This window comes from Carya illinoinensis, chromosome 5, assembly GCF_018687715.1.
Source record: "Carya illinoinensis cultivar Pawnee chromosome 5, C.illinoinensisPawnee_v1, whole genome shotgun sequence".
NCBI classification, from domain to species: domain Eukaryota; kingdom Viridiplantae; phylum Streptophyta; class Magnoliopsida; order Fagales; family Juglandaceae; genus Carya; species Carya illinoinensis.
This window is the reverse complement of record NC_056756.1, coordinates 12732227-12747019: the sequence shown is the minus strand read 5'-3', so window position 1 is coordinate 12747019 and position 14793 is coordinate 12732227. Positions and strand designations below refer to the sequence as shown.

The 14793-nt window shown below is 39.3% G+C and overlaps 1 protein-coding gene and 1 pseudogene across 1 annotated transcript; one reads left to right on the top strand and one right to left on the bottom strand.

Annotated features, from left to right (window-relative positions):
* Window positions 1-155: 155 nt before the first annotated feature.
* Window positions 156-9374, bottom strand: LOC122310091 (annotated as a pseudogene).
* A 1297-nt stretch (window positions 9375-10671) lies between these two features.
* Window positions 10672-14728, top strand: LOC122308747 (NADH dehydrogenase [ubiquinone] flavoprotein 1, mitochondrial-like). The gene is made up of 3 exons (XM_043121954.1): window positions 10672-10824; window positions 12150-13620; window positions 14442-14728. The coding sequence occupies exons 1-2, from the start codon at window positions 10822-10824 to the stop codon at window positions 13605-13607; spliced, it is 1461 nt and encodes a 486-aa protein (XP_042977888.1). The 5' UTR covers window positions 10672-10821; the 3' UTR covers window positions 13608-13620; window positions 14442-14728.
* The last annotated feature ends 65 nt before the right edge of the window (window positions 14729-14793 follow it).

The window sequence follows — 14793 nt, the reverse complement described above, 5'->3', positions numbered from 1 at the left end:
TTAAATCATCATTGTACTAAAAAAACTAGGAAAAGTGTTGAGAATTTTAAAAATTTCATGTCTATATCTGCATTCAAACATCCCCTTAAATAATCTAAACACTTTCGTTAATGAACTACATTATTGAATTGTTATTTAAAATGACAGGCTTCGATTTACATGCTGCTCTCTTCCCTTCCAAAAATAGCAGCTCGTGTCACAAGTTTGATTCCCCTTACCCAAAACTCAGCCATTTCAACCCCACCATCACATACAAAATGCACCACCTTATTGTCTGTAGTCACCACGTGGAACATTCCGGGTTCATCAGCATCAAACTTCCTCCTCCGATGCCATCGGAATGCATCACTTGGTCCAACCTCAGCACCCTTACAAATCACATTTCTCTTGTTTGATTTCCCCCACCTTAAAATCCCAACATTCCCTACCATACGAAGTATTTTACCATGAGGAGCTCCTTTACCATGTAAGAAATGTTAAGAACCTAAAAAAGGAAGATGAAGAAGATTACACCATGGAGGAGCAGAGAAAAATTATTCTCTGTTCTTTGTATATTGAAATAAAGATAGAATCACACACCAATAGTAGCCTTCGCACTACACATATATATACCCTGTACACTACCTGCCAAAAGAGGCACCACACACAGCTACTTGCCAAAAGAGGCACCACACACTGGTACTAGCCAATAGTCAGGACAACACTACATAGCAGACATATTCTGCTTCCCACTATCCTTTTACTGCTACGTACTGCTTGGCAGTGAAAGGATACAGAAATGAAAGAATACAAAAGAAATGTAGCACACTTTGAAAAATAATGTGTAGCAAATTAAGATGATAAACGACATCCAGCTTTAGTAGGCTTTAATACCCTCCCACAAGATGGAGAATGTAAGTTAACAATTCCCATCTTGCTTAAGTGAGTCTGCAGAAGATAGGATGGAAGTGCTTTGGTGAGAAGATCTGCACACTGAAGGTGAGAGGGAACATGAGCTATAGTGATGGCACCCTCAAGTATCTTGTCTCGAACTAAATGACAATCTAGCTCAATATGCTTGGTACGCTCATGAAATACTGGATTTGTTGCGATGTGCATTGCTGCTTGATTGTTACATAACATTGTGGCAGGTTCTAGATGAGATACTTGTAGGTCAGTGAGAATAAATCTTAGCCAACTAAGTTCACAGCAAGTAGCTGCCATGGCTCTATACTCTGCCTCAGCTGAGCTTCTTGACATAGTATTTTGCCTCTTAGATCTCCAAGAGATCAAAGATTGTCCTAAGAAAATGCAATAACCTGTCACTGATCTTCTTGTTTCAAGGCAGGATGCCCAGTTAGAGTCCCAATAAGAACTAAGTTGTAGGACGGAGGAGGATGATAATAGCAAGCCTTGGCCAGGTGCAACCTTAATATATCTCAATACCTTTTGAGCTGAAGCTAGATGAGCTGTTGTAGGTTGATCCATAAATTGACTAAGAGTTTGAACTGGATAACTAATGTCTGGTTGAGTAATTGTTAGATAGAGCAATCTCCCAATTAATCTTTGATAGATGGAGGGATCAGCAAGCTGTGTGCTAGTGTCCCTACTCAGCTTCAAGTTTTGGTCCATGGGAATTTTTACTGGTTTGGCCCCCAGAGTTCCAGAATCTGCAAGTATGTCAAGTGCATACTTGCGTTGGCAAATATGAATACCTTCTAAGGATCTAACTACCTCTATCCCAAGAAAATACCTTAAAACTCCAAGATCTTTAATTTTGAATTTATCATGTAGGGAATCTTTGATGATAACTGTAGAGTTTAGTGAGTCACTAGCAACTAAAATATCATCCACATATATGAGTAGGGCTATGAAGGAGTTCTCAATTGCTAGAGTGAATAAACTATAGTCTCCCTTGGATTGAACAAAACCAAATTCTAGCAAGAAGGAGGTCAACTTTGCATACCATTGCCTAGAGGCTTGTTTCAAGCCATACAAGCTTTTGAGCAGCTTGCATACTTAGTGGGTTTCCTTTTGTATATCCTGGTGGTTTCTTCATGTAGATGTCTTCCTCCAAATCACCATGGAGGAAAGCATTATTAACATCAAACTGATGTAAGTGCCAACCTCGGGTTGCAGTAACAGAAATGAGGCATCTCACAGTGACCATTTTGGCCACAGGTGAGAATGTCTCATTGTAGTCAATCCCCTTTTGTTAAGTGTACCCTTTTACTACCAACCTAGCTTTTAGTCTTTCCACACTTTCATCAGAATTTCTCTTTATTTTATAGACATATCTGCAGTCAATAGCTTCCTTGTCAAGAGGCAAGTCTTTGAGCACCCATGTTTCATTTTGTTCCAAGGCCAACAACTCAGCATCCATGACATTACTCCAATTAGGATCCTTTTATGGCTTGTGAATATGAGGTAGGTTCAGATGCAATTGAGAGGCTAGAGGAGAAAACTTGTAATTGTGGTGAAAAAGATTTGTAAGATAAAAAATCATGTAAAAGAAAAAAAGAGTTAGTCAGAGGAGAGGATACCTTGTCCACAGATTGGCCATGTGATGTGAGTGCAACTTGTTGGCAATGGAAGTCTTGGAGGTAAGTGGGTGCTGTTTTGGTCCTACATGACCTTCGAATGGCAGGTTGAGATGGAAGGAAAGAGTTGCTATCAGCAGGAGACTCAAGAGGAATAGAAGAGGATGGACTGTCTGGCTTAGGACCAGGTGATGAAGTAGTGTCAATGGTATGCTCGAGAGAAGGAAAAGGGTCATAAAAATCTTGTTCAGCAGTAGATGAAGGATGACAGGCAGAGTCTGCTTGAAATGGATTGGAAGCAGGATTAGGTTGAGTTGGAGAAGCAGGTTCAATGGAGCAATAGGATTGAAAAGGGAAGATGTATTCATGAAAAATGACATCTCTTGAAATGAAAGTGACTCTAGTTTCCTTGTCCAATAGCTTGTATCCCTTGACCCCAAATGGATAGCCTAAAAAGACACATTTCCTTTCCCTTGGATCAAATTTCTTTCGACCATGGGATAAAGTAGTTGCAAAACAAAGGCATCCAAAAATTCTCAAATGTGCATAGTTAGGCTTAATGGAAAATAGGACTCCATAAGAGGTCTAATTAGCAAGCAAAGGGGTTGGACACCTATCGATGAGATAAACTGCAGTAAGGATGCAATCACTCCAAAAGGTTAGTGGTAAACCAGATTGGAAAAGCAAAGCTCATGCCATATTTAAAAGGTGTTGATGCTTCATTTCTACAATGTCATTTTGTTGGGGTGTCTCAACACAGGTCTTTTGGTGAATGATTCCCTTTTGATTAAAAAAATCAGTCATTTTAAATTCAATGCCATTGTCACTGCGAATGATCTTTATTTTCCTTTCAAACTAAGTTTCCACCAAGTTACAAGAAGACTCAACACATTTTCTTGTTTCAGATTTGCTTTGCAGGAGGTAAACCCAAGTGGTTTTAGAAAAATCATCTACAATGGTCAAGAGAAACCTTGTGCCATCATAAGCTATGGTAAAGCATGGCCCCCAAATGTCACAGTGAATCATCTCAAATATAGAGGTGGACTTATGTGAGCTAGTGGGAAAAGGGAGTTTATGTTGCTTAGCAAGGGGACAAATATAACAAGGAACATTTGTATTAAAATTGCATCCTTTCTTTACAATAGGATCCTCAATTAAACCAAGTCTAGAATAAGACATGTGGCCTAAGCGACAGATAGTGCCAAAGGTCACTGTCTTTCCTGTTGCTTCTAGCAGAAGATGAAAAAGGATGAAGAGAAGGGGATAAAATAGATAAAGCATCTGCCATAGCACTAGGGGAAATTGTGGTGGTTAGGAGGTGGTACAAGCTGCACTTCATTTCACCTATCCCAATCGTGGTCCAAGTGGAAAGGTCCTAAATAAAACAAGCATTTGTCAGAAAAATCAAAGAACAAGCTTGTGTTTCAATGAGGCTTTTAACAGAAATCAAGTTGAAAGAGAATGAGGGAACACACAAAACATTCATAAGGGTAAGTTTTTCTGTGACCTTGACAGTGCCCAAATGAGTGACATGCATGTAGGTACCATTAGGTAATTTCACAGAATATCAAACCTCTGTAGTAACTGAGGTAAAGAGGGAGTGGCTACAGATCATATGATATGTAGCACCTGAATCAATGATCTAGGGCATGTTGGTGGAAAGAGCAGTTTTATGTGCAAAAGAAGAATGAGTGGGAAGCATACCAGATAATTTTGAGGCCTTAGGGATATTGACACTGGTTTTGAGAATGCCTTGAGCTTGGTTAACTGAGGAGAAACACTGGGAGGATCCTTTTGTTGAAGCAAGTTCATGAGTTGCTGGTATTGCTCCTTAGTGAAACTGACTATGTCCTCGCGACCTTCCTCTTGGTAGTGGTCACTAGATAAGCTGGTTTGATTGGCAGAAAATTTCATTACTTGGTCCCCCTTTCCTTTGTGCAGTTTGTGTCCTGAGGGGTATCCATGGAGCTTGTAGCACCTCTCAGCTACATGGCTAGTCATGTTACAATGGATACAAGTAGGAGCTTGAGCATTACCAACCTTAAAACAGTTATCTAGTGAGTGGCCTTGAATATGGCAATGGGTGCAGTAAGGTCTATCCTTCTTTTGATAAGGTTTGACATTGGTCTTAAAGTTTGGATAGAGAGTTTTAGTAGCCAAGGCCATGGAATCAAAGGATGGAGAATAGGTGGTGAGGAGATTGTGTTGTTCTTGTTGCTGAATCAAAGAGAACACTTTATTGACAGTGGGAAGGGGTTCAATGAGCATGATTTGGTCTCTAGAGTTAGCATATTGGTCATTCAACCCCATAAGGAATTGTATTACACAGTCACGATGGTATCTATTATTCAAAACATTAAGCTGTCCACAGGTACAGATGGGAACAAGGTCATAGATAGAAATTTCATCCTACAAGGTTTTGAGGTTACCATAATAGGTGCTCACAGAGTCACGATCTTGCTTCAGGTTTGATAGACTTCTCTTCAACTGAAAAATTCGTGGTCCATTTTGTTGGGTAAAACGGTCATTCAATTCTTCCCAGATGACTCAAGCATCATCTACAAATGCTACACTTGACTTTATGTCAGAACTTATTGAGTTCTGAATCCAAGAAACTACCATGTCATTGCATCCCTCACATACATCAAAAAGGTCATCTATATTAGCTAGTTTGGAAATGCTTCCATTGATGAACCCCAATTGATTTTTTGCTTTAAGTGCTCGACGCATTGCTCGAGACCAAGTAACATAATTGTCAGTTGTGAGGAGATCAGTAACAAGAATAATGGCAGTGTTGTCACCATTCTCAACTCGATAAGGGTTGTTTGGGTTTGAAAAGTTTAGGTAAGATGTATTTGTATTTGTAATTGGGTTTTTTGTGTTTGTAGAGTTCTCTTCCATGGTGAATCAGAGGGAGTATTATCAACAAGATGGGTAGAGCCTAAGGTCTGATACCATGTAAGAAATGTTAAGAACCAAAAAAAGAAAGATGAAGAAGATTACACCATGGAGGAGTAGAGAAAAATTATTCTTTGTTTTCTGTATATTGAAATAAAGATAGAATCACACACCAATAGTAGCCTTCGCACTACACATATATACACATTGTACACTACCTACCAAAAGAGGCACCACACACTGGTCCTTGCCAAAAGAGGCACCACACACTGGTACTTGCCAAAAGAGGCACCACACACTGGTACTGGCCAACAGGCAAGACAACACTACATAGTAGACCTATTCTGCTTCCCACTATCCTTTTCCTGCTATGTACTGCTTGGCAGTGAAAGGATACAGAAATGAAAGAATACAAAAGAAAGGTAGCACACTTTGGAAAATAATGTGTAGTACATTAAGATGATAAAACAACATCCAGCTTTATTAGGCTCTAATATACCACGCTTTGTGTGCTTCACTACACTAGTCCCGCCCAGCACTAACGTCCTTGCAAGCTCATCCATTATCACAATCTCTACTGCAGTGTCTTTTCCTGATCCATTTTTCCTTGCCAGCGACAGAGTAGTCTCGTGTCTCTCATTCTCAACATCGCATCTTGCTTCACAAGAGATCAAAAGCTCACACACCTTGCCATGGCCTCCCATGGCTGCCAACATCAACGGGGTATATCCATCGTCGTTTAACGCATTAAGATCGTAGCCCCTAGTCGTTAGTTTCTCAACAGAATTTATGTCTCTGTGGTGAGCCGCATGATGTAAAGCATAAAATCCAGAAAAACCATTGCAGCCTTTTTATAGTTCATGTTCATTCTTACTTAGCTTTTGAAAGATTCCGCTATTTTGGTTTACTACAAATTGGCTGGCTGCCATCTCACCCTGTTTATCGTGTAGCTTTACATTGGCCTCTACGTAAACACGTAACTGGAAAGCCTCCACATGATTGTGTTGGGAATTTAAACCTCCCAAATTACTCCCCTAGCATTTACCCTTTGCAGGAATAACAAGAAAAATAGAGAAATAATAACAACACAATAAATTTACCTGAAAACTCCAAAATATGAGAAAAACCACCAGACTCAGAGAAGAAAATTCACTATGTGAAAAATTGTTACAATCACACAATTTTTCTCCTCACCCTAAACACACCCATAAAGCTTCCTCACTAGCAAAACTTTAACTTTACACATCTTCCCATTTTACAAAAAAGGTTAACAGATAAATTTAACTAAAATAAAAAATTATTAGATAAGCTTTCAACTGGTGCACTTAAACTAAGATGATAAGCCTCTTATTTATAACTCATGGCTTATGTCATTTTCTTTAATCCCACCGATGTAGAACTAACAAAGGAGCAATAAGTCAACAGATTGCTCACTGCAGCCACCATGTTAGCTGAGAATCCATTTGCATCCTTTTCATCTAAATTAATGTCTGTACCCTCGATGATTTTCTTCAGAGCTTCCATATCGTTATCTTGAATTATAAATAACAATGGAGAAAATATTGATGCGTTGCTTGATTGAACAACCTTGCCTACTTGAATTACTTCTGCAACTCCTTGTTGGAGGCCAAGGGCCATCTAGTTGAGTTTGTAATTGAGCTTGCACACTGACTACATGCATTGACCAAACCAAAATCAACACCTGTTGAGGCCAAAATCTTAAGGCACTCTGCATTCTTATGTCTTTCACATGTCATTAATTCGGTGTCTCCGAATTCAGTTTGAGAGTTAGTATTACAGCCAAAACTTACCAAGCATTCAAGAACTTATGAACATCCAAGTAGTGCAGCCAAATGAATGTGGCGCAACTCGGATTTTGAAGTTGTTTTCACTGAAAATTCTACATCTGCCCCACAGTGTAACAGAACATCTACTGCTCTTGCATTGTTACATAGGATGGCATGTTGGATGAGAGTCCTCCCATGGTGAAGCGTGTTTGGGGAGAGATGTTGGAGAAGCATACGCAAGATTGCACCACTCGCTTCAAAATACTCCACAGCACACCAGGTTACAGGGTAAGGCTCAGCTAGCCCAGCACCCACCAAGAATTCTTCTCCTGTATCCATGTCCCAGGACCAGACACCTGCTCACACCTTGATATTTGTCCTGATGCCCATCTATTTGCCAGTAGAAAACCATAATAGACTGATCATACGCAATCTTGATACAATTAAATTGCTTGTGTAAATAAAATTGTCCAAAAACTAAGAGCTGTGGTAAGCTAAATACCAATTTCCTTTTTTTGGCAAGCTATGTAAATAAACAACGTGCACTAGTAATTTCAAACATGCCCATACTTCAGAGGGAGATTGAGCTACTGTGTGAAGAGCTTACCTGCAACAGCAATCCGATAACAGAAACTTGCCGACTAGCAACGGTAGCAACAAGTGCATTGCAGTCAAAATTAGTGTGGAGGAAAGGCTTCGAAGATTGAAGCAGCACCCTGTCAGATGCATTGGCATCCAGCCCAAACTGTCATTAGTACAAAACAAATTTATTGAACATGGTAAGAAGGACAGCCAATCCTTAAGTCAACTTCTCAAACATCGAGATGGATCACCATCCTCAACTCATGGAATTTCAACATGAGCTGAAGAGATGCCTTATACCGTCACAAAATCAGGATATTTTTGCTTGAATGATAGGTTGCACTAGAATTTAATATATTTGTTATCAATTCTCTCAGAAAAACAAGTGTGAATCTAATATCTGTCTTAATCTGTCTTCGCAAATGAAAAAGAAAAGAAGACAATTTAGTTGCAAAATTTAAGCGTTCTTCATGCCAAACATGATAAAGTTACCTTAAAGAGTGCATCAACAACATTAACAAACCCTCTGCAGCACGCAGAGACAAGGGCATGCAAAGCAACTTGTGGGCGGACCATGTCAGACCCCATAAGCAGCTCTACTGGCCTGGCTATCCCTAGGTAGCTTGCCTCCAACAAAGACTCCTCGCATGCCTGCTGAGATGCCCCTGCATTTATTAGCACTTCCAGAATTTCCATATGACCCTCCCTCACTGCCGCCGTGGTCACATAGGCTCGGAACACTTTCTGGTTTACGTTAGCTCCAATACTTTGTCAAAGCATATAAAAAAATAAGCCCTTTTAGTTCTTAATAATTGGTTTAAAGCACTGGAGCAACATATCATTTCAAAATATCAAATTCGTATGTCTAAATTATGTATACATAGAAAATCCATACATTACCAGTAACATCCTAACAAGTTTCAAATTTCTAGAATGAGCAACGAGGAACAGTGCAGTGACCTCGGTCTTGAACTCCTCGTACTTGACGCGAACCCCATGTGCCGACTCATCGTGCAACACAATCTCCGCCTTCCTCGTCTTCAAGCTCACTATTCCCACGAAGTTCACGTCCACAAGAGGATTGACGATACATTCACATGCCAGCTTCAAGTCGTTGTTGTACGAAGCATCCACTAGGCGCCGCGAAACCTAATCTGCTTCGTAGTCAGGGGGTAAAACATGATTTCCAACGATAACTCCAGTGCCTAAGCTAACGAACACCATCATTGCCGGCTGACAGAGCATACGTGCGTTGTTAGTCTCTACCCATGCGAATGGCTTCAAGACTTTTGGCTTATAAGAGAAGTTATGACGTTGGAAAGCCGATCAATCAAGGAGAGCGAGGGAAAGCAAAAGTGGGTGCAGCTAACCTCTCCAACCTCTTCTCATGTATCCTCCTTGTTTCTTCAGCTCGTCTTCTTGAAAAGAATCGTATCAGTTTGATACGAGGTTGAATTACGTGTCCCACGCATGGATTTCTAGTTATGTATTGCCGTATTTGGCCTGAATTTTACGCTCGGATTTATAGAACAATACAAAAGTGATTTGAGTTAAGAAATGTGTACCAATTAGAAAGCTAGAAAAGGACATGACAAAAGCTATATTATGTGCATCGTGTAATGTGGCTGCTGACTTGCTATTTCCTCAGGGATCTCGCCATTTTACAAAGCCAGTTATAAAAAAGTGATTTTGGAGTCTGCCACTTCAGGCATTTATTGGAAATTTCCGCTTAAGATATTTCTCGATCCAAGGATGATCTAATCATCTAACAAATTAAAGAACTCTTGACTATGCTGTCTTGTTTGATGTCACCACGTCATTGCAATCCTTACTCATGTCGAGCTGAAATACGTTGGTTTTATTAAAAAAAAAAAAAAAACCGAATACATTGGTTTTATTTTAAAAAAATTGTACTCGCAAGTTTTTTTATTCAGGTAACTATCGACAATGCTACATACAGTTATGGAATTACAAACGCCACGCAATCGTTTTGAAAAAGAGTGGAGTCCACGATTAAAAAGTTAGTTTTTTTTTTTTCATGTGGGTCCTATATTAATTTATTTTTTTTAAAGCGACTGCACGCCGCTTGCACAACCACGACTGTAAATATTATTTATCCGTAACTATATAGTATTAGTGTGTATATATATACACTTATAGAGTCATTTGAATTTTTTAAATTGAGACTTGCTATAACTACAAAAATTTCATAAGAATAAAGTCATAAATTGGCATAACTTTGTATAATGAGTAAGATTTATTTTATAATAAAAATAATTTTACAGTCTAACATACTACATAAAATCACGTCAATTTGTAAGTTTATTTTTATAAAATTCCTTAACAGCTAAAACATTTATATTTCAAATTATAGATTGACAACTTGTAAGTGACGATACTATTATTCAAAGAAAAATATCTAGCTACAAAGAGATCTTATAAAAATAAACCTATAAGCTTACGAGGCTAGATGTGATATATTAGATTATAAAATATATCTAATATATTATATAAAATTATGCTAATTTATAAATTTATTTTTATCATATCTCTTTATACCAATAACACTTCAATTATTCAATTTACTTGCAAAAATGGGGTTTTATCCAAAACAAACACCAAGCAACACCATTTCACCGCCACATATCACGCCATAGGAGTCAAAAATCTTCAAGCATCTTAGTTCAAAAGTAAAAATAAAATAAAATCTCCTACATCGATTAATGCAATTCAACAACTTGGAATCAATATGAGCCGAAAGAGTAAAGACTCTTGGGCTAACAGCAGAGACTGCACATGATTAGGTTGGGTTCCGAGTCTTCAGACAGTGTCAGAAAGCCCAACTCAAAAGCTTGCTACGTGTAATCTATTGTCAAGAATCCCAACCATTAGATCTGCTAGTGTCCGCGAGTGTAGGGAAACATTTCCCACCTCCAAATCTTCTTCGTTCCGTTTAGTCCCTCTTCCAGAAGTCCTTTTTGTCAATCACCTGAGAACCGCCGACGAATTAGAGCTCATCGGCAACTTCTCTCCTTATGGTACCCATTTTCTTCTCTCGGCTCTCCATTTTTCATCCTTATTTTAATTTTATGCCTGTTTTTACCTTTCCCTTGAGGTTCTCTCTCTTGCCTTAGGGTTTCACTTGGTTAACTCATTTTCGTGTTTTTATCAATCTGAGTGTTTTCGCGGCCTATGAATTTTTTTTTTTTTTTTAAATCCCCAATTGATCTAGTAGATCTGGTTTATTGCTCTATCAATTTGAGAAAATTTTCTTAAGGTTAGTAATCTCTGAGTCAAGTTCGATTGAACTTCCTCAACGATTGAAAATTTGCGAGCTGAGCTAAAATTTTCTATTTATTTACCTTCCCCTACAATGGTTCAGCTGGTAAATGCAGAGTATTAGCGGATTCTAAGAGGAAATAACATTTTCTTGCTACTTATAAAAAAAAATAAAAAAACATTTTCTTGCTTGATTTAATTAAGTTTTGTCGCGACTTCTAGACTCACTTAGCAAGTTCTCTCTCAAAGTTTTCGCTGCGTGAGATTGTCGACAGACGTTTACTCGGCCTTCTCAAATCCATCTTCAGTATTGTATAGAAATTTGTATTTTGATATGAAATATGTGCTGCTCTTGGGAAGCTAATTTTGATCGAGATTTCATTCGTTATAATTTCATCGGTGTTATTTCAATGCACCCATTGGGGAGGCCATAAAGATCGGGTATGGTAATCCCGCCAACTCATATGAGTTTTGGGCATCATCACCTTGCGGTTTGCACCTGCTATTGGAGATCATAGAATCAGGTGCTGCTGATGTTGTCCACCTTAGTAACGAAGGCCATGTTATCCGACCAAATATATTTCTCCAAGATATTTTTAAGAAAAAATTTACCTATGGAAATATTTTCCATGTGACTAACATCAATCTAAACAAATGGAGCCCAGGGCTAACTCTCACATGAGATGAAACCCACCCCAAAAAGGAAAAAGAAGAAAGAAAAAGGAATTGTTCGCAATACAGTTACATATATTCTGAGACCAGTTTCCACTGTTGATGTTTTTCACCACTCGGGTATTCGTTTTCCACCCTGAAAAAGGAAAAAGAAGAAAGAAAAAAGAATTGTTCGCAATACAGTTACATATATTCTGAGACCAGTTTCCACTGTTGATGTTTTTCATCACTCGGGTATTCGTTTTCCAGTTATACTTGTATGTGTGGGTCAGGTCAAGTTGATATATCTAAGGTAGGTAGTATTGATTTCTTATACTTGAAATGGGCTTAAATTATAAACAGAAGAATTAATTCAAATGACGTAACTTCTGAATTTACTTTGACTGCAATATTCACATGTAATATTTGACAGGCACCCATCAAGGGTATTCCTTATTTGCGAAGGACAGCTTTGGCTTGGCGCCACAGTAACGTGAGGGGCCTTGGCTTTAGAACATTCAGCACTCAGGGTGCCCCAACTGCTAATACTCCACAGCCTCCACCACCTCCCCCACCGCCAGAGAAAACCCATTTTGGTGGTTTGAAAGATGAAGATCGAATTTTTACAAACTTATATGGATTGCATGACCCTTTTCTCAAAGGTGCCATGAAACGAGGCGACTGGTACAGAACCAAAGACTTAGTACTTAAGGGTGCTGATTGGATTGTCAATGAAATGAAGAAGTCCGGCCTCCGTGGACGTGGTGGTGCTGGTTTTCCATCCGGCCTAAAGTGGTCTTTCATGCCAAAAGTATCTGATGGTCGTCCTTCATATCTTGTTGTCAACGCTGATGAAAGTGAACCTGGAACCTGTAAGGACAGGGAAATTATGCGGCACGATCCACACAAACTATTGGAGGGTTGTCTAATTGCTGGGGTAGGGATGAGGGCTAGTGCAGCGTATATCTACATAAGAGGTGAGTATGTGAATGAACGAATAAACCTTGAAAGGGCAAGAAAGGAAGCCTATGAATCTGGATTATTGGGCAAGAATGCATGTGGATCCGGTTATGATTTTGATGTTCATATACACTATGGAGCTGGGGCTTATATTTGTGGTGAAGAAACGGCACTTTTGGAGAGTCTTGAAGGGAAACAAGGGAAACCAAGATTGAAGCCTCCTTTCCCTGCCAATGCAGGGTTATATGGCTGCCCTACCACTGTGACAAATGTGGAAACAGTGGCTGTTTCTCCAACCATTTTAAGGCGTGGACCTGAGTGGTTTGCCAGTTTTGGTAGGAAGAATAATTCTGGGACAAAATTGTATTGCGTATCTGGACACGTGAACAAGCCTTGCACCGTTGAAGAGGAGATGAGTATACCATTGAAAGAGTTGATAGAAAGGCACTGTGGAGGTGTTAGAGGTGGATGGGACAATTTACTTGCTATAATTCCAGGTGGTTCATCTGTGCCACTCCTTCCCAAGCACATATGTGACGATGTGCTGATGGATTACGATGCACTCAAGGCTGTCCAGTCAGGATTGGGGACTGCGGCTGTGATTGTGATGGATAAATCAACCGATGTTGTAGATGCAATTGCAAGGCTTTCTTACTTCTACAAGCATGAGAGCTGTGGGCAATGCACACCTTGTCGGGAGGGGACAGGATGGCTTTGGATGATTATGGAAAGATTGAAAGTTGGGAATGCAAAGCTGGAAGAAATTGACATGCTTCAGGAGGTAACCAAACAGATTGAAGGGCACACAATCTGTGCATTGGGGGATGCTGCTGCTTGGCCTGTGCAGGGTCTTATTAGGCACTTTAGGCCAGAGCTTGAGAGAAGGATCAAGGAGCGTGCCGAGAAGGAGTTACTGGAGGCTGCTGCTTAAGCTTTCTGCTCAGGTTATTATTCTTTCCTTTTGTATTTATTAAATGATGAGAAAAAAAAGAATAGAGCTGCTTAACTTGGGTGATTTGGTCGGTAATATTATTAGATAGACGGTTTGTGTTGCCTTTGTTTAGTGATCATATAGAGAGGACTGTAGTGGCTGAACTGCCTCTGCTACTACTTCTCACTCACTGGAGGGCATGTAATTTTAGTAATGTTGCTGCTTTCAGTGTGGAATCCAACTAAATTTTTCTGCTTCTTGGAGGAATATAAATGGTTACAGAACATTACGTGTCGAGTGGGGCCATGCATTCTTTCATGTCGGAATCATAAAAATCATGGTTCTTTACTCTCTGGAGGAATCATTCGAAAACACATGAGAAAACATTTTGATGATGGCTCACGGGCACTTAGGCATCAAAAAGACGCTATTTCACCTCATTGCATGACCCCACATCATGTTTTGAGTCATTTGACTGAGGAAAAATCAACTGTATTGGTATGTAAGACATGCTGGACGAGCAACTCTGTTAACAAAGTTCAGTTAATGATATGAGACCTCAATATATATGAAAGTAATTCTTATGCATGCTTTTTCTCAGAATACCCAAGAAAGAGAAAGAAATAGACTCCAAAATAGGCTCGCCATTGCTGTGTTAGTTGAACAGGAAAAAAATGTTTTAACATTAATCCAAGTAGATTCAGAAATCACCTTGAGATCTTCCACCGTATGGAGGGTAGGACATGTTTGTTCGTTGCTGGTTGCACTATTGGTCATAAATGTCTTGACAAATCTTTGCTGTGGGATAACGATGAATTTGTTTCTGTTTTGTAGGCTAAATGCTTTATACTAGTGAATATCATTGAATAAAATGAAGACAGTGCCCCCAGATTTTGGGAAGATGGGGTTACTCAGGCTTCTGGTGGTCCATTTGGTATTCTGTTTGTTGCTAAGCTTTATCAAATCTGACTTCATTCACTGCCCCAGAGAAACCATGATTCGTTCTGGATATGCTGGGAAGGGATTAATTCATGTTTAAACGTTTCATTAAAACTTCTTTTATGTCACATCACATGTTGAGGAATTTTGTCAATAATACCTGCATTTTTTCTGTTGTGTGACATAGAATGATCATATTCAACGGCTTATCAGCAAAAAACGAATAGTACTGCGTGCTATAATTCTC